The 27,502-nt window shown below is 37.9% G+C and overlaps 1 protein-coding gene across 2 annotated transcripts; it reads left to right on the forward strand.

The window, feature by feature from the left end:
• Positions 1 to 8,019: 8,019 nt before the first annotated feature.
• On the forward strand, positions 8,020 to 27,142 carry LOC131902644 (vomeronasal type-2 receptor 116-like). 2 transcript variants are annotated; one of them, XM_059253651.1, is made up of 6 exons: positions 8,020 to 8,216; positions 12,219 to 12,510; positions 12,790 to 13,602; positions 14,957 to 15,184; positions 23,588 to 23,711; positions 26,238 to 27,142. In XM_059253651.1, the coding sequence occupies exons 1-6, from the start codon at positions 8,020 to 8,022 to the stop codon at positions 27,140 to 27,142; spliced, it is 2,559 nt and encodes an 852-aa protein (XP_059109634.1). The 2 variants fall into 2 exon arrangements, with proteins under 2 accessions (XP_059109634.1, XP_059109635.1); XM_059253652.1 differs by having other exon boundaries at positions 12,219 to 12,468.
• Positions 27,143 to 27,502: the final 360 nt, after the last annotated feature.

Raw genomic sequence — 27,502 nt, forward strand, 5'->3', positions numbered from 1 at the left:
AGTAACTTGAAATTTTTTTTTTGTAAAATATATATTCCTGGTCCAAGTTTATAAAAGTTACATTGCTTTTCTAAGAATTATTTTGTTTTCATTTCCTGTATAAGTGTGTTTTCTATTATGCAAGAAGTAATGACAGAGACCAGAATACAGCATTGAATCTCAAGAACTGTCTTTATGATTATTACTAAGGGGAGCTTTTCAGTTCTATGAGGCCCAGTTTATTAATTGTTGTTTTAGTATGTGCACTAATGGTATTCTTTTCAGAAATTTTTCTCTATTCCAATGATTTCAAGGCTTTTGCCCACTTTCTTTCCTACCTGGTTCACATGTATTTGATTTTACATTGAGGCCTTTGATAAATTTGGACTTGAATTTTGTGCAGGGAGATCTGTATGGATCTATTACAAGACATCTTATATATGCAGAATCCTATTAAGCCTGCATCAATGTGGTACATATACACAATGGAATACTACTCAGCAGAGAAAAACAATGACATCATGAGGTTTGCAGACAAATGGATGGATCTAGAAAAAATCATCCTGAGTGAGGTAATCCAGACTCAGAAAGACAAACATGGTATGTACTCACTCATAGGAGGATACTAGATGTGGAACAAGGATGACTGGACTGCTACTCACATCACCAGGGAGGCTACCTGGAAAACAGGACACCAAGAAGGACACAGGGATCACCCAATGACAGAGAAATGGAATGAGATCTACGTGAACAGCCTGGACATGAGTGGGGGTAGTGAAGGGTGAGGGTTGAGGGAAAGAGAGCTTGGGAGAGCGGGAGATCCCAGCTGGATCAAGAACAGAGAGGCAGAACAAGGAAGAGGAGACCATGGTAAATGAAGACCACATGAGAATAGAAAGAAGCAAAGTGCTAGAGAGGCCCACAGAAATCCACAAAGATACCTCCACAACAGACTGCTGGCAATGGTCAAGATATAGCCCGAACTGACCTACTCTGGTGATGGGATGGCCAAACACACTAATTGTCGTGCTAGAAACCTCATCCAACTACTGAGGGATCTGGATGCAGAGATCCATGGCTAGGCCCCAGGTGGAGCTCTGGGAGTCCAATTAGTGAGAATGAGGAGGGTTTATATGAGCGAGAATTGTTGAGACCAAGGTTGGATAAAGCACAGGGACAAATAGCCAAACGAATGGAAACACATGAACTATGAACCAATGGCTGAGGGGTCATCAACTGGATCAGGCCCTCTGAATGGGTGAGACAGTTGATTGGCTTGATCTGTTTGGGAGGCATCCAGGCAATGGGACCGGGTCCTGTGCTCATTGCATGAGTTGGCTGTTTGAAACCTGGGGCCTATGCAGGATTGCTTGGCCCGGCCTGGGAGGAGGGGACTGGACCTACCTGGACTGAGTCTACCAGGTTGATCTCAGTCCTCGGGGACGGCTTTGTCCTGGAGGAGGTGGGAATGGGGGGTGGGCTGGGGGGAAGGTGAGGGGAGCGGGATGGGGGAGAACAAGGGAATCCATGACTGATATGTAGAACTGAATTGTATTGCAAAATAAAAATAAATAAAAATAAAAATAAAAAGATGCCTTACTTTTTTTTCAAATTTGTATTTTTGTTTTCTTTACAGAGTCAGGTATCCATAGGTATGTGAACTTATATATAGGCCTTCAACTCAAATCCATTGTCTCTTTTTATTCCAATACCATGCTGTTTTTTTTTAAACTATAGCTTTTTAGTAAATTTGAAGTCAGGAATGGTGAAACTTCCCAAAATTCTCTTATTGTTCGTGATTTTTTTCAGCTATTCTTTTTTGTTTTGGTTTATCCCTATGAAGCTGTATATTTTCTTCTGAAAAATCTATGAAAAATTTCATTAAAATGGTGCATTTTGATGGTGATGCTTGGCTTTGCTGTTTGTATTTATATTCCTAAATTTTTGATTTCCAGAAATCTTTGACTTTGGATCCTATTTTAAATTATTGATTTAATTTCCATTTTTAGGTCTTGAAATGTTTTATTCATTTCCTTCCTGTTTGTTTGTTTTCCTCGATTTCTTTTCTTTAGTAATTATTATTCTTAGTCACAATATATCCTGACCATAGTTTGCCTTTCCTAAACTCTTTCCTTTCTCATCCCCCATGTACTTCCTCTCTCCAGTAGATCTACTGCTTCTTCTTTTTCCTTCATAAAGGGTAGGCCTCCCAGGGAGGTCAAACAAAGACTATATAACAAATGGCAAATAATACTAGGCAAAAACCCTCATATCAAGGCTGGATGAGACAACCTATTAGGAGGAAAATTGTTTTAAGAGCAGACAAAAGAGTCAGACACACCCATCTCCCACTGTTAGGGGTCTCACAAACACCCCAAGCTCAACAACTACTGTAAGTATGCAGAAGACCTAGTACAGACCCATGCAGGCTCCATGATTTCTGCTTCAGTCTTCGTGAGCCCCTATAAGCCCTGCTTAGTTGATTCTTTGGGCCATGTTTTCCTAGTTTCCTTCACCTTTCTGCTTCCTATAATCCTTTCTCTTTCTGTTCCCCAGAGGTCTCCATCCTCCACTTAATGTTTGTCTTTGGGTCTCATCTCTACATCTGCTTCCAACAGCTGCCAAAGGAAGCCTCTTTGGTGGTGATTTGGCTAGACACTTATCTACAAGCATGAAAGAATATTTTGGAATCAATTCATTGATTTTTTGTTTTGTTTTTGTTTTAGTCAGTTGTGTTTGGTTTTACCTAGGTCTCTTGAGACATTCAACTTCTGGTTCCTAGCCATCCTTTTCCTGGATTTCTTAAAGGATTTAGTATCTTTATCTTTAAGAACCTCAATAATATTCATAAAGGCTGTTTTAAGATCTTGTTTTGCAGCTTCAGTAGGTTTACTGGTCACAAATGGAGACACATTGTCCTGGCTAGTTTCCATTGTATTTTTCAGTTGAGAGAGCAGCCTGGCAGTGGTATTCTGCTGCAGAGCTGTGGATGATACTGGGGGATTGCATTTGTGGGAACAGGGGGAAAGAAAAGGTTTATTGGAATCCTTGTTGGTTTTCTGGAAAAAGTGGCCTGTGGGTAAGCGACATGTGTCTGCTGGAGTTGGGCTCTGTGATATAGCAAAGGGTGGTGAGATGGAAGATAGATGGGGAAGATCTGTGGGATCCACAGGAAATGGAAATAGTGAGGCTGTGAAGGCTACCATAGGAGTTTCTGCTGCAAAGCTGATGGCAAGGATAAGAGGGTTGGATCTGGGGGAAACAGGAAGAAGAGGTCTGAAGGTAGGCTTCCTGGATTTCTAGCAGGCATAGTCTGTAGCATATCAGGGATTTTTCTTTACTTCTTTTTATACTTTGGATATTAGTTTCTGTTTGATGTTGAGTTGATAAAACCTTTTCCCCATTCTGTTAGCTGTCGTTTTGTCCAAATAACAGTGTTATTTACCTTAGAGAATTATGAATTATTGATCTTAATGCCTGCCAGATCATTACTCTGTTCAAAAAGTCATCTTCTATGCCAATGAGTTCAATCTGGTTTAGTGTATCTGGTTTTATTTTGAGGTCTTTAAGACATTTGTACTAGAGTTTGTGAAGAGTGATGAAGATGTAACCCACTGCATCCTTCTACATGCAGATATCCCATTCAATCAGCAGAATTATTTGTTGAAGATGCTGTCTATAGTTCACCCTGTATTTCTGACTTCATTATTAAAGATGAAATGTCCATAGGTGTGTGGATTTATGTGTATCTTCAATTTGATTCCATTGCTCAGTTTTTCTGTTTATATGACAACATCATTAGCTTTTTTGCACTATAACTTTATAGTACAATTTAAAATTGTAAATATTGAGACCTGCCGTTGTGCTTTTATTTCTCAGGATTATTTTAGCTATCCTGCATTCTCTGGCTTTCCAATAAAACTGAAATTTTTTTCTTCATAGATCTGGAATTTTGATGGGGATTGAAATGAATATGTAGGTTGCTTTCTGTAAGCTGGAAATTTTTATTATTGAAATCCTAGTGATCCATGAGCTTGGGAGATCTTTTCATTTTTTTGATATCCTCTCAATTCTTTATTTCCAATAGCTGAAGTTTTTGTCATACAAGTTTTTCCTTGCTTGGTTAGAGTTGACCCAAGATAGTCTATGTGTTCTGACTATTGTGAAAGTTGTTGTTCCTGTGATTTCTTTCCAGGTCCATTTGTCATTTGTAAATATGAAAACTACCAATTTTTGTGAATTCTTTATGCATCCTGGGAGATTGTTGAAAGTGTTTATCAGCTGTAGGAGTTCCTCAGTGGAATTTTTAGACTCACTCATGTGTAGTTTCATAGTATCTGCAAATAATTTTTTTTATTTTTTCATTTCAAATTTGTTTCCCCTGATCTCATTCATAGGTAAGGTAAGACTTCAAGTACTATATACAATAAGTATGTAGAGAGTGGACAACTTTCTCTTATGCCTGATTTTGGTGGAATTTATTTGAGTTTCTCTTAATTTATATTGATGTCAGCCATAGGCTTGTTGTAAACCTTCAAGATTATGTTGAGATATGTGACTTTTATCTATAATTTCTCCAAAACTCTTATCATGAAGGGGTGTTGGATTCTGTAACATCTTTTTCTGCCTCTGATGGTATGATGCTGTGTTTTTGTTTTTTAGTTTTATGGAATAGATTTATTGAATTTATTAGATGGAAATATCCTGACATCTCTGGCATGAATCCAACTTGATAATAATAGTATTTTTGATGTGTTCTTGGATTTGGTTTGGACATATTTTATTGAGTATTTTTATACTGTTGTTCATAAGGTAAATTTGCCTGTGATTCTCTTTTGTTGTTATAACATAATGTGGTTTGAGTGTCAGGATGACTAGAGGTTCATGAGATGAACTGACCAATGTTCAGTCTGTTTTTCTTTTTCAGGACAATTTAGGAGTATCGACATTAACTCTCCTTTGAAAGAATTTTGAAGATTCTGTGATAAAATTCATTGTTTCTGGCATTGCTTGATTAGGGGAATTTTAATGATTGCTTCTGTTTCACTAATAGAGTTCTGGTTAAATTGTTTGTCTAACTTCAATGTAAGTCTGGTAAGTGGAATGCATTGAGAAAATATGCATATGAATGTACATTCAAGTGTTTTAGCTATAAAAATGGAAAACCTCAGTTAAAATGGGTGTACATCACAGTGAGAATGAATAGCTTTAAAAATGATCACATAAACTAATGAGCATGTAGGAGATGTGGGAATTCCCATGAATGTTTATATTGTGAGTAGAAACTGAGGGCCCCATTGTGGTAAGCATATACAGCTAATTCAGTCTGTAAATGTAGGAGTATTGTATAGTCCATGCATGCCTCTCATGCAACTTTCTGGAAGTGCATAAGTCAGTGTAGCACACAGACACTTGCCTGTCCATGTTTATTTCAACATTTTTTTCAGGATATCATCTAAAATTTTGTGATTTTTTTTTTACTTCAAATATACAAAAATTCATTATTGCTATTTACAATGCGTTCTTATCATTTTGAAAGATTCATTCAATGAATTACTACACTTGAATATATGCACAGTGATTTTTAAGTAAACCACATATCTCAATGTTATAGAAGTTTAAAAAAACATCTTCTGTATAATTCATAATTTATTGAAAACAATGATGACATTAAACAAATAAGATTACTTGTTACAGACTATTCTTAGACTTATTGGAAATAAGATGAAAACCTCACAGGACTTATATGCACATAATAGAGTTGTCCTCATCCTGCGAGAATTAAAAGATGTCATTAGCAGGAATTGGGGAGGGTGTAGGAGAGAATCATGTTAACTGCACAGACTCCAGATATTCAAATTTTCACAGACTCTAAATGTAATGGTTTGTGTCTGTGTGTCTCTCTCTGTGTGAATGTGTGCTTATGCATGAACATATATAAATGAATTTATACACAAAGAGAGTAGGAGAGGTATTATTTAAGATTTGAAGTTATGAGTTTACTGGGTTGGGGTAAACATAAAGACTGTATGAAGAAAATATCACTCTTGTCTCATGAATTGAACAAGAACCCACATATCGTAAGGCAAGAAGGAGGCTGTCTGAATTGAGGAATGGAAGGGGCAATAAGATCAGCAAGAGACGTTGAAAGAGGGACAAATACCAACAAAGGTAATTTTACACACGTGTGACTGTGACATAATAAAATCTTTAAGCTATACTTTAATTAAAATAACAACAAATATTAGACGCTAAGCAATACTAGATACCACACCAAATCTGGACTACTGGAAATTTCATTTGTATTCTTGATTGATAAAAGTTCTGGGCCTTGAGGTAGATCAATTCCCAGTTTTCCGAGAAAGGTGCTGTCTCTAAATCTTTTGCAGGCTTTTATGTTCCTACTCCTTCTACTATGTCAGGTTGACAAGGCTAAATACATTGAGAAGTGTTTAGTCTTACTACAACTTGATATGCCATGTTAGATTAATATCCATTTGCTGAGATGATGCTTTCTGAATAGAAAGAGAGGAGGAGTGGTTGGGGGTAAAGGAACATGTTGGTGGGGGGAAGGACTGAAAAAAGAGGAGGGAAGGGAATCTGCCATTGGGATGTAAAATAGATAAAGAGTTTAATTTGTTCTCTCTTCCAATGAAAGCCTCTTCCTGTCACATTCTTCTTTATCCAAATCTTAGCCCCCCCCCCCCCAGGAAAGCTCATCACAGAATCAGAGGTCATGTACTTTTAAATGTTGATCTTTAAAAGTACAGTAAGTTCCAGATGAGAACACCAGCCCTGTTTGCCTCATCTTCAGTGCTAAGTAAGACATATATCCACCTATAGTGAAGACTTGCTCTATACTTCTTCTGCTTTCTCTTCAGTCCATATCCACTGAAAGAGGCTCATCAGCCCACATTCACCAGAACACTCTCCCATTGGCCGTTCAAGATCTAGAATGCAAATGAAAATAGATGACTAGGGAAATGATATAAAAGAATTTACATAAAAACCCAGAGTCACTTCCCAGTTTCTATTTGCTTCTAAGGTACACAACAAGACTTATTTGTACCCACTAATGGTAAAATGAGAAGAACATTTTAGGAAATCACAGATAAAGGAGAAGAAACAGATCAACATACAGAATAGATCTATGAGAACTGAGGCGTGGGAAGGTAGATCATCTTTTAGAAATCAAATATTCACCTTATCTTCTCTTTAATAATAATTGTTTAGGGGTAGGAGTGATAGATTTTATATTTTTTTATATACTATTTGAAAGGTAGCACACAAAATCTCTATGGATCATGTTGAATATTTAAAAAAATGAACATTTTTGTAATGTTGTAAAGGTAACAGTGGTTCTATAATGATCTGGATAGTTGTGGGCCAGCAGGATTCAGAAAATTTTTTAATTTGGCCTGATTGATTCTCAAGACAGAGAGGCACAGGCTTTAGTTAGATATTCTGTAACTGTCACTGGTATAGCACAGGCCTCATTGTTTATGCTGTGTGGAACTGAATTGCTCTAAACGTGGAGCTGCTTTTCCCTGACAGGGAATTTGTGATGCAATTCCCAGTGTGTTACCATGAATATTACTTTGTGGGTCCTTCCTGAACCATTACTGAATGTCTCAATGTGAATTATCTAACATAATATACTGACATCATTTCTAAAGGCATTAACATAAACAGATTGTTCAGGAGTCCTGGGATCAAATTTCGTCATAATAGTATCCTCCAAGTAACCTTAGTTTCAACAAACATGAGTGATGTAATGAAACTACCTGAGATCTCCTCATATATATTTATCAACCAAATTTAATCACATGGACATCAAATGCACAGCCCCAGGAAACCGTTTGTCCAAGATTTCGCCAGAGTTTACAAAACACCTGGAAAATAAGGAATCATGAATGCATAAATAGACTTTCTTTTTGCTACAGATATAAAAGCAGGTGGGAATACATGGATGCCCATATAATGTGCTGATCTGAATAGCCCTTCACAATACACACTGTGTAGACACAGAGTAGGACAAAGATGTTCACTTTGATTTTCCTGTTCTTGCTCCTGAACATTCCACTTCTTGTGTCTGGTTTCACTCATCCCAGGTGTTTTTGGAAAGTGAAGCAGAATAAGAGCAAGGATGGAGACTTGTTAACATCTTGTATCTTCTCCCTTGGATCAGTGAAGTGGCCTGTCAAGAAAGAGTATTTCAACCGCATTCTGAATGTACAGTAAGTTCCTTTGCATTTTCTATGTAAATGTCATCATGAATATTTCTTGAAGGCTCTTAAGGTAAGAAGTTTTGACCCTTTGGCCTGTTATCCTAATCTACACACCAAGAAACAACCCCAAATTCTTTTAGAGACTCAATGCTATTTTTCTACTTTTAGTTTGTTCAGAAAGTATTGTTATTCCTCCAGTTTCCCTCCTACTTATAAGGCTAGAAGCTGAGCAGGAGGGGGGGTGACTTTATACCTTGTTCTATCACATAGAGCCCTTTTCTGGAGAGCTTCTGCAGCACTATAGCCAGTGATATCTTTGAGTATTATCCTATGGGTGCAAATAAGTGGATGTTGAGTAGACTTTGTGATGACCATTTGATCATTTTGTAACTCCTAATACATATGCTTGGGCAACTAAGCTTTTTGGCACCTCTACCTTCAGAGAGTTTTTACGTAGATATTCAGTTATTCTCTCAAATGCTCTCTGCCTGTAGCCACACTCTGCCTTCTAAAGCTGCATCAAGAATGAAGTAGGAGAACTGTCCACTGTGAACTTCATATGTGTTCCTGTTTCTCCATACTTCACTTATACACATGTATAATCATTGGACTTTAATTTCAAAGTACAATTCTTCACTTTTTCTTTATAGGAAAGAAGGAAAGTATATACTGTAAATGTTATGTTTACATTTTTTAAAATGAGAGATTATCACTAATAGTGGTGGCTGCTTACATTCCTTGTAACATGCTGAATGACAGCTGTGGCATGTGATACTTGGCAACACTTGAGAACAGTTTTCTACTAGCTCAACTTTTCTATTACTTAAGAAGCATGTGTCTTCTCTCTTTATATATAAGTTGTTTTTTCTCTTATATTTATATCATGTTTACTACCTCTTATATTGCTCTTTCAGAACTTTTAATAATTATAGCTGCATATTTTACCATTTAGGCACTACACACATTTTGATTTTGTGCATTGCCAATAGTTGTTTTCAAATACCACACTTTAGTCCACTAGGCCATTCTAATAGCTCAAGTCATTGGTGTTTTTTAATGTTTAGTGTGAAGGAGGTAGTAGTTGAGTTTCACAAGTTCTATTCTCAAATTCCTGTTGACTTTTACTGAAAATTTCAATGATAATTTTCTGTGTGATAATAATGAATATCATAAGATTATTTTCATTTAAAATGTATAGATAAGTATATTTACTTAAAAATAAAGATACCACAGTGGTAAAATTTCTAAGTGAGAAATAGTTTATATTCAACTCTGAGTGAATCATTAAGAGTGAAACAGTATGTGTAAGGTTTATATTTATTGGTTAGATGTTATGCAATGTGTAGAAAGACATGGGAGTTAATATTTTTCTCATAAATCTAAAAACAAAATGGTATTGTTCTATTCCTACTAACTTGTTGAACATTTTACTAGCAAACTTTATACATATTTTCCATATATTATATTCTTTATATTCTTTTATTTTACAAACATGTGATAATGGCACAAATAAATCTCACTGCATTTTCCAGGTGTACCTAGTTCTCAGCTGCATGATAGTGTTATATATTTGTAACTGGAAATATAGATGAAAGGTGCTCAGTATAAGAAAATTTATGTTGGTATGATATACCAAGTGTGATTACACTGAACATTCCTGTGTAAACATAAAACAGATGAACAGTACTAGGGTATATGCTCTTAATTTCTGCATTTGGGAAATGGAGCAGATGTATACCTGTTCATTTGAGGCCAGTCAAATCTAAAGCCAAGTGTAATTGAAAACCATGAAATCCATTACCAGCTTATGGCCTAAATGAGTATTTCTCATGTCCACACACACAGAGATGCATATATTTACCAAATATAGTCTAGTATTGAAATTTATTTAGAAATTAAATCTTAAAAATACATTTTGGCCCAGGCAGTGGTGGCGCACGCCTTTAATCCCTGCACTTGGGAGGCAGAGGCAGGCGGATCTTTGTGTGTTCAAGGCCAGCCTGGTCTACAGAGCGAGTTCTAGGAAAGGCACAGAGCTACACAGAGAAATCCTGTCTCAAAAAACCAAAAAAAAATTTTGTTCCATCCATTTGCCTGCAAATTTCATGATGTCATTGTTTTTCTCTGCTGAGAAAAAACACCCCATTGTGTTTACGGACCAGATTTTCTTTATCTGTTCTTCAGTTGAGGGGCATCTAAGTTGTTTCCAGGTTCTGGCTATTATGAATTATGCTGCTATGAACATAGTTGAGCATGTGTCCCTGTGGTATGATTGAGCATTCCTTGGGTATATGCCCAAGAGTGGTATAGCTGGGTCTTGAAGAGGATTTATTCCCAATTTTCTGAGAAACCACCACACTGATTTCCAAAGTGGCTGTATAAATTTGCACTCCCATGGAACTAGAAAATAGCATCCTGAGTGAGGTAACCCAGACTCAGAAGGACAAACATGGTATGTACCCACTCATTAGTAGATACAAGATATAAAGCAAAGAATACCAGACAACAACCCACAAATCCAAAGAAGCTAACTAACATGGAAGTACCAAAAAAGGATGCTTGGATTGCCCTGGGAAGGGGAAATAGATGAGATCTCCATGAGTAAGCTGGGGATGAGGGGTGGGCAATGGAGGGAAGGGGATAGGGATGAGAACATAAGGGGATGGAATGGTTGAGCTGGAACAGAGATAGAGTGGGAAACCAATGAAAGAGATACCATGATAAAGGGAGATATCATGTGGATTAAGAGAAATCTGGTGCTAGGAAAGTTGCCAGGAATCCCCAAGGATGACCCCAGCTTGGACTACTAGAAATAGTGGAGAGGGTGCCTGAACTGAACTGGCTTACCCCAGTGATCCGACCAGTGAATACCCTAACTGTCATCACAGAGCTTTATTCCAATGACTGATGGAAGCAGATGCAGAGATCCACAGCCAAACACCAGGCAGAACTCCAGGAGTCCAGCCAAAGAGAGATAAGAGAGATTCTATGAGCAATTGTATCAAGATCATGATGGGGGAAACCTGCAGAGACAACCAAACAAAACTAGTGGGAACTCGTGAAAGTTGGATCAATGGCTATGGAGCCTGCATGAGACTGGACTAGGCCCTCTGCATGGCAAGACCATTATGTAGCTTGATCTTCTTGGGGGGCCCCCTGCCAGTAGGATCAGAATCCATCCCTGGTGCACAAGGGGGCTTTTTGGAGCACACTACCTATGATGGGACACCTCATGCAGCCTTGAGGCAGGGAGAAGGGCTTGGACTTACCTCTACTGGATATGCCTCCCCATTGGAGGCCTTGCCTTCTTATGAGGGGGGATGTGAGAGGTGGATTGGGAGGGGAAGGGGGGAAGCAGGAGGAGAGAAGAGAGGGATCTTTGATTGGTGTGTAAAATGAATGAAAATTTTTTCTTAATTGAAAAAAAAATTTTGTGCCTGCAGTAGATAAATCACAAAGAAAAATCAGCAAGATGAGGCTGGGCATGAGGGAATATGTTAACTGTATTGCCCACTATTTATAATGAACTGTAAGTACAGGAGCCAAACATTGCCCCAGAAAGACTACTGTGCACTCACCAGTCATTCTTTGAATGCCTTATAAAATTCAGTTTTTTTCATAAAAAATACCAGAAACTTGGTTGACACATCACATGTATTTTTCATATTGCTCAATAATTTCAAGATGAAAACACAATTAGTTTTACTGTTTGGTCAAACCCATGCCACTGTACTCATCTTCTGAGAAAGCACTTGAAAACCAGAGATGGAACGTGCTCTTTGTGGAGGATGCTAATGTGTCCTTGTATTTAGTGGAGACACACTCTCATGAACTTTTAAAACTTTTGCAAGCTTTCAGCTTCTTGTGTCATTCCAGCCTCACAACACAGGACATTTGTTTCAAACTTTGGGGGAGTTTGGGAATACCGTCCAGGGTAGGATAGTCCTTGTACTGACCACAAATGATCATCTGTAGAGCTCTGTTTGTAATAATCATTGTACCCTTCTACAGAACACCAACTGCAAGCTACAAGTTTGTTCTGGCCTTGGCATTTTCCATTGATGAAGTCAACAGGAACTCTGATCTTTTACCAAATATGTCTCTGGTGTTTAAATTACCAGCAGGGGGTTGTCATCATGTGTCACAATTACACAGTCTCATACATAATTCTGAACAAAGTCAGGATGCTCCCCCTAATTATGTCTGTCATGATGACATCGGGTGTGCAATGCTGCTTACAGGACCTTACTGGGCAACATCTGTCATAATGCGGAAAGTCCTGGACCTCTACCAATCTCAGCAGGTGAGGATTTTTTGGTGGGTTTGCAAGAAATGCCATGTCTGTTGGTACCATTCCCAGATGCTAAGAAGAGTGTGAGGAGGAGACTGGCCTTACACTTATGTCAAACTGTGTAGTACAAGGGTACAATTCAGAGACTTGATGGGACTTCCATATTTCCTTGTGTAAACAGAGATGAGGGAAGAAATAGTAGATAAGGGGAGGTTTCTTGAACCCTTGGCAGAATAGTGTTTATAAGTTCTTAGGCGTGTGTGCTACCTCATGCTGTTGCCTATGTCCTAGTTCCTTCAGCTCACCTATGGACCCTTCCATCCTATCTTGAGTGATTGTGAACAGTTTCCATATCTGTATCAGATGGCCCCCAAGGACACAACTCTAGCCCAAGCCATGATTTCTTTGATGCTTCACTTCAACTGGAACTGGATTGGGCTGGCCATCTCAGACAATGATCAAGGTATTCAATTTCTCTCATATTTGAGAACAGAGATGGAAAAAAATACAGTCTGCTTCGCCTTTGTGAACATGATCCCAGTCAACATGGAGTTATACATGTCAAGAGCTGAAGTGTATTATAACCAAATCATGACATCATCCACAAATGTAGTTATCATTTATGGAGACACAGACAGTACTCTAGCTGTGAGCTTTAGAATGTGGGAATCTCTAGGTATACAGAAAATATGGGTCACCACTTCACAATGGGATGTCACTACAAGTAATAGAGACTTCACACTTACCTCATCCCTTGGAACAATAACTTTTGCTCACCACCATACTGAGATTTCTGGTTTTAAAAATTTTATTCAGACATTGACCCATCTCAGATACTCAGATGAATACCTGGCAAGGTTGGAGTGGATGAAATTTAACTGTGAAGTCACAGAATCTAAGTGGAAGACACTGAAGAATTGTTCATCCAGTGCCTCACTGGAGTGGCTGATGGTACAAACTTTTGACATGGCCTTTAATGATGCCAGTTACGATTTATACAATGCTGTGTATGCTTTGGCCCATGCCCTTCATGAGAGACTCCTTCATCAACAAGTAAATCAGTCAATGGACAATGGGAAAGTACACAATTTTAACTGTTTGAAGGTAGTGTTACTTCTATTGGAAGGTTTTCTGTGTTATAAATATTATAGCTCTCAAGAGTCGGTCAGATGCCCAAATCTAGTGTATTAATAAATATTCCCCCATTAGAAAGATTTATGAACATTTTTCCTGTTGAGGAAGTAAATCTGGATGTTGGTATAAATCTCTAATACAAAGGCAATCATTTGGAAGAAATAATTTATCAGTAAAAATCAATGATTTTGTTAGAGAGCTCCTGAATATCATCACACTGTTCTTATAGTGGAAACAGATCAGTCCTTCCCCATTAATGCTCTACATCTTGAGAAAATGAGCCCTCACTTATTAATTATAAAATACATGGTAGTCAGTGTAGGAGTTGGTTTTCAAAAGCATTCTTAACTGAATCCACCTGCACTCTAGGTTTGGAGACCTCACTTATAACTCTGAGAGTAATTACACAAGAAATTGTTCTGTGATTCAGTTCAGTACATACATGTATATTCATGTACATGAATGGGTGTTTCTCAGTGTGTATGAATGTATGTTTTTATGCTTCTATGTATCTGTGTATATATCTGTGTTGCTTTGTGTGTGTGTGTTTCAGTCTAGCTGCATATCTACCTGTCTGTTTGTAGTAGTGAGCATAAATTTGCCTTATGTCAATGTCTTTCTGTATGTGTGTTGTTTTTCTGTGTATTTTCCTATGTGTGTTTTTATGTTTCTGTGTATTTACTTGCATATATGTTGCTGTGTATGTGTGAGTGAGTGTCTGTGTCAGTATGTCTTTGGATATGTGCATAAATTGGACTGTGTCAATGTGTCTGTGTGGTTGTCTGTATCTCAGTATGTCTCCCCGTGTGTGTTTGTCTGAGACTATGTGTATGTGTGGGCCTGTGTATAAGTTTTCTATATTTATCTTTATATGTGTCAGTTTAAGTGTATAAGTCTCTCTGTCTATGTGTGCCAGTATGTTCATATGTGTGTGTGTTGGCATGTGTGTGTGTGTGTGTGTGTGTGTGTATGTTTATGTGAGTGTGTGTGTAAATGAGTATGTGGGAGTATTAGGTATTTATATCTGTATGGATGTGCATATCTCTGTGTTTAGCAGTGTTGGTGTATGTGTGTCTGTGTTTGTGTATAGTCCATATCTATGTTTTGTTTCTGAATGTATGTCTGTGTTTGTGTTCCATAATTTTCTTTGAGAGAATTAAAATGATAGGAACATTATGAAAAGTTTATTTTCCATTTTCTTTCATGGCAGAAAGGATTTATACCCTTGGCCCCTTCAATAAAGTTTCCTTTAAGATGAAGCTGAGATATGTTTTCTGACTTCCAGTAAGGGCACATTCAATATAGAATGCTGACTGTCTTTCAGCTGCACTCCATTCTGAAGAAGACTCACTTCACTAACCCTGTTGGGGAAAAAGTGAATATGAACCAGAAAGAAAAACTACAGCCAGACTATGACATTTTTCTTACTTGGAATTTTCTACATGGTCTTGGAATTAAGGTGAAGATAGGAATTTTTAGCCCATATTTTCCTCATGGTCAACAGATCCATTTATCTGAATATAGGAAATGGTGGCCCACAGAAAGTAGACAGGTGAGTCTGACCTAACTGTACTGACTTACATTACACAGCATTAACATGTCAAGTGTAGTGGGTAGCCATTCCAGCTTTGATCTGGAAGCTCCAACCCTGGTCAGCAAGGCCTCTTCCTCCACTGGTCTGCCAGGTTGACCACCCCTAGTTCTTCAGGTCTTCTCGGAGCCGCACCAGTCCCTCAGTGCGTCTCTTTGGAAGCCTGGCTAGCTCAGTCGGTAGAGCATGAAACTCTTAATCTCAGAGTCACATGTTGGGCGCCAGATATTGGTGAAATTATTAAGGCCACTCCACGTAGTTAAAAGGAAGGTTTATTTTGTAGTGTAACTTACAAGTGAAAGGATAGGGAACAGGGTCTGGGAAAGGTGTGGCACAGTCTGGCAGTGTTCTCTGGAGAACTCTGCTCAGTCTATCTCTAGAGTCCAGGGTCCAGGAACCAAGGGAGCCCGCGAATCCGGATCTCGGATTTTCAACATCCTCTCTCCGCCCCACCTTGTAGGGTGGACAGTTACTGAAGCCTCAATGGGGGATAGAACTTCCAGATAAAAGCTGGAATAGCTACCCACTACAGTCAAGTCTGTCCATTTGTTCTTCCTTGTAACTCAGTAAAATGAAAGATATTGTCACACTAAGAACCAGTCTCTGGCCTCCTATGTTATCTCTCTTCTTTTTACTTTTGATGTCATAGTTTATGTAATTCTTTGATTATTTTAGACATACACAGAGTGTATTTTATATCATATCAGAAACTGTTTATGATTTTAATATAAGTATATACTGGTTATAACCAATGTTTAATATTATTTCCAGTAAAGTGAGCAAAATTCTCTTGGTACCATTCTGATTACTACAGTGATTTTCTCCTGTATGCTGAACATTAGGCACAGATGATGAAAAGACTTAGGCTAATTGTAAGCATAGAGTCAAGTCAATGTGCATGCAATATTAATTTTTATGATATAATTTTCTGCAAACCTTCTTACAAAAAGGTCCTTTATTATCAACACTTATAACCACAAATTAAAATTTTCAGTATCCATATTAGGTATTCTATAATTAAATACTCACTTTTTCCTTCTTTTTTTTAAAGGTAGGTATGGGTATTTTGTATGCATGTATGTCTATTGAACATTTGCATTTCTCGTACATAAGAATGTCAGAAGAATGATTCAAGTTCCAGGGAACATGATAGACCTTAGTGCCAGTCGGATGATCCTGAAAATCAAACTTGAGTCCTGTTCATGAGCAACAATTGTAATTACCAGTTGAACCATTTCTCCAGCCCTGAATTATAATGTCAATGAAATTTCACACTAGGAAACTTTGCTTTTTCCCCATAATTCTTGCATAGTTCATTCAAAATAACAAGATTGTGCCTACTTTTCTTCTCTGTATGGGAGGAACTGGTAGTAATAAATTTTGGCTTTTATGATAATTGTAAATTGCCACTGTTCATCTCTGGATGAGGGTAGGGTCTGAAGTGACTGCATGTAAGGCCAGTGATGGAGAAATCAGACTTGAGGATACTTTCAACTTTCGTTTTAGAAGTGATGGTTAGAGAGGAAACATATCTCTGTATGACTTGTCCTATTATGAAAACTTGCAGCTCTTACAGGCTTTATGTGTACATAAATTATTTCCTTATATACTTCAATCATTGATTACAAAGTCTTCTCATGGCATATACTTTTTCTAAAGTCTTCCATGATTACATAAGCATACTAAAATAAAAGAAACAAAACAAGCAAACAACAAATTTCATTTAGAACTAAAATCTAACATTATAATGAAATCAATTCTTTTAACTTAGTTACTGTTTCTTTAAAATTGGTGTTATAGCCGGGCGGTGGTGGCGCACGCCTTTAATCCCAGCACTCGGGAGGCAGAGCCAGGCGGATCTCTGTGAGTTCGAGGCCAGCCTGGACTACCAAGTGAGTTCCAGGAAAGGTGCAAAGCTACACAGAGAAACCCTGTCTCGAAAAACCAAAAAAAAAAAAAAAATTGGTGTTATAAACCCTTGTGGTTACAGTAAAACTACGCAGGATATCTCTATGTAAGTTTGAATAAGTTAACACATCAGAATTAATTTCCTACTACCTGTTATTCTTTTAATCTACTATAATAGATATTTGATCTTTCTACAGAAATCTAAATCCTCCTTCCCTTGCTTAAATTCTTTCTTTTAAATTTGACATAAGACCATTATCCTTTCCCTTGACCTCTAAAATACCATGTACTTCTCTTTATTCTTTCTACAATCAGAGAAGTCCTGATGTGACAAATCTCCTCAGGAAGCTAGGCAGTGCACTGATACAAAATGTTTCTGTTTGTGTCTCTGTCATAAACTTTTGTTTCAATATGGTCTCTAACTTTATTACAATCCAACAAAGAGTAAAAGAATATCAAGATTCCTAAAACAGCAGTACCAAGACTTATCATTAATTTTATAATCAAAATTCTTTCCTGTAAATAATAGTTCTGTGTTTCTTTGGCAATACATGAAATCAAATTATTCAGTTATAGTTTGTCAACTTTTAAAATTCATTTAATTTTTCTTCTTTAATTACTTTTTCCAAATCCTATGCCTCATGCTTACTAATACCTATACTATTACCTAAGGGTAATAGGTTCTATAGAAAATTCAATTTCTTGCATAGCTAATTCCTAATTCTCCTAGGGAGCCACCATAATTTTTTTCTCTTTAACATCAGTTTTTATAAGAATTGTTATATTATCCCAGTGCTAGCCTTCAGTTGGGGGCCCTTATCAGCAAGAAACTCAAACATTAAAATGTCTAAGATACAGGCAAGAGTTATGTAGCAAATTCCACCAAGGGCAGTGAAGGGTCAGTTCAATTCATTCAAGAACTGTGGGATTATTAAGCAATGCCTTCAAGATATTTAGCATGGCCATATCCCCTTTTTCTTTAAAGTTGTGAAGCATGAAATTCAACAGTTAAGGCCTGCAAACCTTTGCCTAGCTGTCTTGTAATGACTGGGAATAAACAAAAAAAAAAAACCCCAAATTATGAAATTGCTGATGCTCAAATTAATAAAATAGGACCCGGAGTTGCCATGTCCCACATGGGATTGTATAACCAGCAGTAAAGGAAATATCCCATTATGTGTCCTTAGCATACTAGTAGGCATGGATTTTGATGTGAGTGGTTTTAAGATATCCAATTCAAACCGACCAACTGTAGAGTGGGTTGAATATTAAAAAAGGTAACCTCAGGATAGTCTTCGGGCTTGATCTGAGGTGATATTTAGATTGTTCAGATAGTATAAAGTTTACAGTTAGTGATCTTCCTCAGAGTGATGAGGAGAGTTATTTGCATGGAAAACCACACATGGACTAAAGGTGTAGCTACTGAGCTAAATATCCATTCAGAGGGTAGTAATGAAATATCATTTGTGTTCTTACCATAGCTCAGGTGAGCATTACTAAAACATCCAGTTGAAGAATTAACAGGATTAAAAACAATTAAGCCAGTACTCTGCTCCCAATCATGCAAATCCCAGTGCAGAAACAAATGAACATAATCATAAAGATACCCAAGCAAAATAACTCTAAATGTTATAGTAATAGACTTAAATGCGAGTATATTCAATGACATTTTAACAAAGAATTCAAAGAATGATTGTAAGAATATACAAAAGTATCCCTGAGGTGTCTGGAAGAATAAAATGATATAACAAAAAAAAAAATCACTGAGTGAGCATGTATCCAAGGAAATCATAAAAGACACAAAATAATGAAAAAGTCAACCTTGGTCTCAACAATTCTCGCTCATATAAACCCTCCTCATTCTCACTAATTGGACTCCCAGAGATCGACCCGGGGCCTAGTCATGGATCTCTGCATCCAGATCCCTCAGTAGTTGGATGAGGTTTCTAGCACGACAATTAGGGTGTTTGGCCATCCCATCACCAGAGTAGGTCAGTTCGGGCTGTCTCGCGACCATTGCCAGCAGTCTGTTGTGGGGGTATCTTTGTGGATTTCTGTGGGCCTCTCTAGCACTTTGCTTCTTCCTATTCTCATGTGGTCTTCATTTACCATGGTCTCCTCTTCCTTGTTCTCCTTCTCTGTTCTTGATCCAGCTGGGATCTCCCGCTCCCCCAAGCTCTCTTTCCCTCGACCCTTGCCCTTCACTACCCTCACTCATGTTCAGGCTGTTCATGTAGATCTCATTCCATTTCTCTGTCATTGGGCGATCCCCGTGTCTTTCTTAGGGTCCTGTTTTCCAGGTAGCCTCCCTGGTGATGTGAGTAGCAGTCTAAAGCACAGGGACAAATAGCCAAACGAACAGAAACACATGAAATATGAACCAATGACTGAGGGGTCACCAACTGGATCAGGCCCTCTGAATAGGTGAGACAGTTGATTGGCCTGATCTGTTTGGGAGGCATCCAGGCAGTGGGACCAGGTCCTGTGCTCATTGCATGAGTCGGCTGTTTGAAACCTGGGGCCTATGCAGGGTCGCTTGGCTCGGCCTGGGAGGAGGGGACTGGACCTACCTGGACTGAGTCTACCAGGTTGATATCAGTCTGCGGGGAAGGCTTTGCCCTGGAGAAGATGGGAATGGGGGGCGGGCTGGGGGGAAGGTGAGGGGGGCGGGAGGGGGGAGAACAAGGGAATCCGTGGCTGATATGTAGAACTAAATTGTATTGCAAAATAAAAATTAAATTAAAAAAAATGAAAAATTCAAAATAAAATATATGAAGAAAAAGCTAATTAAATCAAAGGAAAATATCAGTGAAAATTCTCATCTAAATCATCTATCAGGCTGAAGATAGGATAGCAAGATTTGAACACCAGCTGTGCTTAAGAAAATTCAAACAATGACAAAGGTAAAACAATAACAAAGAAAGAAAAACATAGATGACCAAGGGGATATGATTAGAAGATCAAATTTACAAATCATGGACACTAAAAGAATCAACATTATATCCAGTAAAATATAGGTATAAATTTTCAAAATGCAATGAGATATGTGGCCATCTAGATACAACAGTCATTTAAATACCAAACACTTAACACCAGAAAAGATCAAGGCCTTGAAATATGTTACTTAAAATTGTTTTGTAACAAGGAGAAGAAATGGAATGCTGCAGGAGAGAAGCCCCAGTCATAGAAAGGCCCCATCTAGATAACAGCAGATTCCACCATGGACACGTTTAAAGAAGCAGAATATCCATGATGTGTTGTTTCTTTTCTTTTCTTTTCTTTCTTTCTTTCTTTCTTTCTTTCTTTCTTTCTTTCTTTCTTTCTTTCTTTCTTCCTTTTTTTTTTCGAGACAGGGTTTCTCTGTGTAGGCTGTCCATCAAACTCAGAGATCCACCTAGCTCTGCCTTCTGAGTGCCTCCCAAGTGCTGGATTAAAGATGTGCGATACTGCCACCTGGCCCATGATGCATTTCTAACACACAGGGACATAACTTCCAAGCTGAGTTACTATACACAGTAAGATATTGCTAATAATAGAAGGAGACAGATGAAAGTTGAACAATGAACACAATTACAACAATTCATAACCACTGAAACGAGCAGTAACTTGAAGAAGCCCTTCTCACTGAAAAGCAAGATGAACACAAGAGATCAAAGGAATGAATAGACAGCACTTAAATAACAGCCTGAAAATCAGCTACCAGAAAACTATCCAATATCGAATAAGAGCAAATGGAAAATAATTTTCTGTAATAATTAGGTGTTAATGGTCACCTTCTTTTATCAAAACACACAGACAACAGCATTAGTTCAAGAAAGTTACTTTAGTATCAATATGGGAATCAAATATATGCATTTATGAACATTTCCCACATTTTGTAGAGAGTACTTCTACAAAATGTGGGAAAACATTGAAATGAAGTGAAATAGAAAGAAAATTAGAGACAATCTCTTTGATAGTTATGGATGAAACAATTTTTCACTGAACACCCTCTAAGAAAACTCAAAAACACAAGAGAAAGATCAATCTCTGAGCCAAGATGACTTCATTTCAGGGATGCAAGCATGGTTCACATAGGCAAGTCAGAGTGTAAGATATCACATAATAAACATAAGGATATAATTACATTATTATCCAAAAATGTGCAGAAAGGACTCTTAAAAACCTATCAACTATTCAGATTTAAAAAAAAACAAACAAAGCCTGAAAGAATAGAAAGAACATATGTTGACATAATAAGGTTTTCTATGGCAAAACTCTTGGCAGCATTGTACTACATGAAGAGAAAAATAAAAGAATGTCCATAAAAATCAGAAATTAGGATAGCTGTGTGTGGAGGGATGTACATGTTTTAATCTTAGCTAGCTCATTGTAAGCAGAGGCTAAAAAATTCTGTGTCCTCTTGTAGCTAGCCTGGCCCATGTAGTGAGTTCAAACAAGCCAGAACTGCATATGGAAACACTGCCTTAAATAAATGAAAAGAAATTGGATTCTTATTTAAAAATAGTTCTTAAAACATTGGTGAAAGGAAAAAAATACAAGAAATAAGAAAAAATTGTCACCTGATCTAGGTAGGTAGTTGTAGTCAACCAACCCTACACAGTGAGACCCAACTATCACAAAAACAGAAAAGAAGATGTAGTTGCCCATATTTGTGGAGAACTTGTGATGACCCTGTCTGTGTATAAGAGACACAACAAAGGATGCTAGAATTAGGAACTTTTTGGTGCACAACAGAGATTCCAATCACCAGATTCATGGTAATACATAGATGTAGCTAAAATTTTCCTGCCTAACCCACAGTTGGGACAAATCTTTGTCACCCGCCAGTCCTGCAGCCGCTCAGACCCAACCAAGTAAATACAGAGACTTATATTGGTTACAAACTGTATGGCCGTGGCAGGCTTCTTACTAACTGTTCTTACAGCTTAAATTAATCCATTTCTATTAACCTATACCTTGCCACATGGCTCGTGGCTTACCGGCATCTTCACATGCTGTTTGTCATCATGGCGGCGGCTGGCAGTGTCTCTGACTCAGCCTTCCACTTCCCAGCTTTATTCTCCTCCTTGTTCTGCCTAGCCACTGGCCAATCAGTGATTTATTTATTGACCAATCAGCAACACACTTGACATACAGACCATCCCACAGTGCGCGCATGTGCGCGCGCGCACACGCACGCGCACACACACACACACACACACACACATATATATTTAAACTTAAATTTAAAAAATCCATTGATTGATATTAAACAACATAACATGCATTGAGGTTCCTCCTCCTTTTACAGTCTTTGTAGCAACTTTTTGTATTAGGAAACACTCCACCTTCCAGGATTTCTTCACCACAAATATTCTGGGTTCTGCCTATTCAACAGTTTCCTTATAATTTGTCATGGTTTGCAGTGGTTATTTGCTATAGGTCGTTCTTACTATCTGAAATTTGAGCAGATATCTCCTCTGTTGCAGATATCCATGCATCCTAGCTTGCTACTCTGTTGCTGTGATTAATCATAAGTAATATGAGGAGGAATGTTGACTTGGCTCATGGGTTACAGTCAAGGGAGGAAAATAAAGGAATCTGGAGACTGCAACTAAAGCAAACTCCCTGAAGGAACACTGTTTACTAGCTTGATCGTTTGATTTTTCATACAGCCCTGCCTGGGAATGGCACTGCCCAGAGTGGGCTGGACACTCCTACCTAAATTACCCAATAATAATATGTTTTACCAATATTATGACAGGCTAGTCCAATGCAACAAGTAATATTTAGTTAATATTTCCTCTATCTTTTAAATGTACTTTGTGTCACGTTTATGAAAACTAACTAGAATATGCAGCTTGAAAGGTCTATAGTGTTTGCATACAGTGAACAACCCATTCTTCCTCCTAAATATTTAAGATTGGAAGTGTAGCAGGGTCCTTTGCTATTGTTCCCTTTGGGGGCGGAGGCCAAGTAGGCGCAGAGTCAAACCACACAGACTCTGGGAGAATGTGGAAATAACAAGCTCAGTTTACTTAGGAAGAGGCAAGCCTTATATACCCTCCACTCCACCCTGGGGTGAGGTCTAATGAATATGCATCAGCTGGTGTGACATGGCTGCCTCTCATTGGTCCAGGTCATCTCCAGATCATGTTTCAGCTGTTGTTGCTAAGACCATCAGGCAGACCCAGGCTGGCTGTCGGAAAGTATCTTTTTTACTTGTTTGGGCCCTCTGGCCCTCAAGCCTGTTAGGGATGAGTCATCCCACAGGGAAGCAACTCAATTTTTTTTTTATCAGTTTGTCTCCATACATTCATATGGTTGACATTATATAACTTACAAAAGTGAAATGTGATCACTCATGTGGTCTATATAAAATAAGTTTAATGATATTTCAATATGCTAATATAATAGAGTAATGGAATGAGTAGGTAAAACTCCTAATATCAGCATGTGTCTAATTTTCTGCAGATGCCACCCTCTGTATGTAGTGCTGATTGTGGTCCTGGATTCAGAAAATATGGGCAAGAGGGAATGGCAGCCTGCTGTTTTAATTGCATCCCCTGCCCCCAAAATGAAGTTTCTAATGAGACAAGTGAGTTTCTGCTTTTGAAAAAATATCCTTCACATTGGCCATCCTTTCTCCCTTCGTGCTGGGATTCTGAAGGTGTTTAATATGCAACTACTCTAGTCAAATACATCACTTTTCTAAGTTAGTCTTTGTAGGAATGTAATCAATTACAATGTCCCATAAAGTAGCACCATAACATACATCTTAGACTCATTGTAAATTCTTGGCAGGTGAATTTTATGAAAGATACATTTTATTTTCAAACTGTAGTGTCAGGAAATTCTACACAACATTTTTCTTAGTCATTAAACTCCTCTAAAATAATATGTAGACAAGATTCAGATCAGGAATCTTGAAAATAGTTTTATTTTTTGGCATGTATGTATGTGACCCCATGTAAGGTCATGTACACCATGTATGTACAGGAGCCCATAGAAAACAGAATAGGTCATCAGATGCACTGACCTCTGTCATGTGTGTGATGGGAACCAAATACAAGTACTCTGTGAGGTTAATGAAATGGGAAAATAATTACGTGGAAACCCACCAGAAACTGTAAAGTTTGAGACCAAAGACTTAGTATAATATCCAGAGACCTGTTTCAAAGGTTCAATGTGATTGAAAATTGAGGAAAGTGAGGACACATGTTGACACATGATGTGGATAACATGAGTAGTCCTATACTCAGTGTTTTTATATACAGTACCCAGGTACTACTGTCACAAAATAATAGAATAAAATGATTTTTATGAAACACAGTTAGCCACAATAACTCAAAATGTCTTGTCACCTACACAGCCCATGTTTGTCAAATAATTATTTGATTAAGGACTGCTAAATACAAATGGCAGACACACAGTTTTTCTCTCAATGCTCTGTAATTTAACAAAATAAAATGAAAGTACTCAAAGGACATTTATGGCCAGTGAGATAGATCAGCGGTTAAAACCCTTGCAACTAAAGCTGATGACCTGAGTTTATCCCCATGTTCCACATGGTAGGAGAAAGTTGCCTACTTCTAGACATGCCTTCTGACTTCCATGTGCTCCCATGTACAACATTCACCAAACTAATTAAGCAAAGTGTAATGAAATTGTTTTAAATGTAAAAAACAATTGAGAATAAAGGGAATTTAAACAATAAATACAACAAATTAAACAAAAATATTTTTGTTACTTTATGTGTATGTATGTGAGATGGATGGTTACATCTACCCCAGTGCAGATGCAGGTGAGAGGGATCCAATGTTCCTGTAGTTAGAGTGACAGGCAGTTATGAGAGACCTGATATGAGTTCTGGGGATTGAAGTTGCATCTTCTGCAATAGCAATACATTATCTCCACAGGTGAGCCAAGTTTCCAGTTCCTTAAACAATTTAGTGGATAGCTTGTGCCCTTAAATGTATTGTTATAGATAAAATGACTTAAAATCCTGGAAGCTCATTATCACTTTCTGCAATTACCCAATGATTAAGCTCAATTGAAATCACAATTCTTACCTTTGCCACAGTGGGTGTTACAAATAATGGGGGAATATTGCTCAACATAAACATTGTGTGTTATAATTCCTGTTTAAGCATATTGTGTATGTTACTCATACTGTTTATTACTGCTTACTTATCCTGAGTACACATGCATAGTCTCAGAATATCCCAGAGATGGAAATTAGGTAAGTTACAAGGTGCTGTCAGCTTCCAAGTAATGGAATCAAGATGTAGTGATTTTTAGTGCTAAGTATATAGAGAGGATTCTATCTTCAGTAAAGAGTTTTGGCTTTTTGAAAACAATTCATGAGAGTTGGGTGACTGTGCTTCCAGATGAAGACACAAATGGGGGCATATTTATGTAAATTTTTACCTTTTGCTGTTTTTACACATTAATACAAAATTCATATAATATCCACATCTCATGCTTACCGTCTTGTTTTCCCCATGTAAGTCCAGGCATTCTCAAGTTCATGAGATCTTCTATTCCTTTTAAATGCTCACACACATATAAATATTTGTAAGCACATACAACCTACATATTTAATTTAGTGTTGCTTGTATGTCAGTGTGTTTGCACTGGCAAATTCACACTAGAAAATGTATCATAGAGCTTGTTCCAGTAGAAGTCATCATCTCCATCTCTCATGAGCATAGTATTCATAAAAGGAACAAAGATCTCAGGACACACTGAATTGAAGGGATCTGTGATGTTAAAATACATTCAGAAAAATTGTGGTTGATGAATTTAGCTTCTGTGATTTCACCAGTGTAAATATTTTATCATTGCCTGTAGAATGCACTAGATATATCTCTGCTTTCTGAAAACATGATTAATGATCTCATCAATTCAGTTAAGTGGACAAAACAAGTGATGCTTTAGTTTCATTATTCATAAAGATAATGAATATTACTAAATGGAAGCATTGCCATGCAGTCATACAATTCCATTATATCCTCAAGAACAAAATGCAGATATTGCAAAACTTTGTCAACATCCAAAATGGAAATTTTATGTCAGTAAAGATGCTGAAGCTGAACTAATAACACCACCCTTTGTCCATCAGATTTGCATCAATGTGTGAAGTGTCCAGAGGACCAGTATGCCAATACAGGGCAGACCCTGTGCACTGGCAAAGCTGTGATCTTTATGACCTATGAGGACCCCCTGGGGTTGGCTCTTGCCTTAATGGCCTTGTGCTTCTCTGCATTCACAGCTCTGGTTCTTGGGGTCTTTGTCAAGCACCACGAAACTCCCATTGTCAAGGCCAATAACCGGAATCTCAGCTACATCTTACTCATCTCACTCATCTTTTGTTTCCTTTGCTCCTTGCTCTTCATTGGCCATCCCAACTCAGCTACCTGCATCCTGCAGGAAATCACATTTGGAGTTGCATTCACTGTGGCTGTTTCAACTGTGTTGGCCAAAACAATTACTGTGCTTTTGGCTTTCAAAGTCACAGTCCCTGGAAGAAGGATGAAGTACTTCTTGGTTTCAGGGGCACCAAACTACATCATTGCCATCTGCACTCTCATCCAAATTATTCTCTGTGCAATCTGGCTGCAAGTTTCTCCTCCCTCTATTGACATTGATAGACACTCTGAGCATGACCATATCATAATCATGTGTAATAAGGGCTCAGCTACTGCATTCTACTGTGTCTTGGGATACCATGGCTCCCTTGCCTTAGGGAGCTTCATTGTAGCTTTCTTGGCCAGGAATCTCCCTGACACATTCAATGAAGCAAAGTTGCTGACATTCAGCATGCTGTTGTTCTGCAGTGTCTGGATCACCTTTCTCCCTGTCTACCACAGCACCAAGGGCAAGGTCATGGTGGCTGTGGAGGTCTTCTCCATCTTGACCTCCAGTGCAGGCTTATTGGGATGCATCTTTGTTCCCAAGTGCTACATAATTTTATTAAGACCGGAGAGAAATTCTCTTAAAAAATTAAAGGAGAAAGCATTTTCTTGATCTAACTTTTCATAAATAGTAACACATATGTGTGGTGATATTTTATTTGTCATGAAATGTGATATTTTATTTGTGCTTTAATAAATAAAACTTGCCTGGAGATCAGAGGAAAAAGCCAGTCATTTTAAGTAAGCAAAAAAGTCATGCAATGTTAGCACAGCTGGTAAGGTGAGGTTAGCATGTAGCTGTTCCTATTCCTCTGATCTTTCTCAGGTTTTCACTTCTATATCTGGCTCTGTGTTTTCTATTAATAAGACCATTTAGAAATTTGTCAACAGACAAGTTTAATGTTGGTACACACACCTCTTGAAAACTTCCATATCACAGTATCTGGTGATGTCATGTGAAAGAAACCCCATA

This window comes from Peromyscus eremicus, chromosome 1 (assembly GCF_949786415.1).
Source record: "Peromyscus eremicus chromosome 1, PerEre_H2_v1, whole genome shotgun sequence".
Lineage (NCBI taxonomy): Eukaryota > Metazoa > Chordata > Mammalia > Rodentia > Cricetidae > Peromyscus > Peromyscus eremicus.

Bases quoted from the DNA above. Each gene is read 5' to 3' on its own strand.
- LOC131902644 (XM_059253651.1), top strand. From the start codon at position 8,020: ATGTTCACTTTGATTTTCCTGTTCTTGCTCCTGAACATTCCACTTCTT. The intron at 8,217-12,218 runs GTAAGTTCCTTT...ACCCTTCTACAG, and splicing joins AACCGCATTCTGAATGTACA to AACACCAACTGCAAGCTACA. The intron at 12,511-12,789 runs GTGAGGATTTTT...CCTATGTCCTAG, and splicing joins ACCTCTACCAATCTCAGCAG to TTCCTTCAGCTCACCTATGG.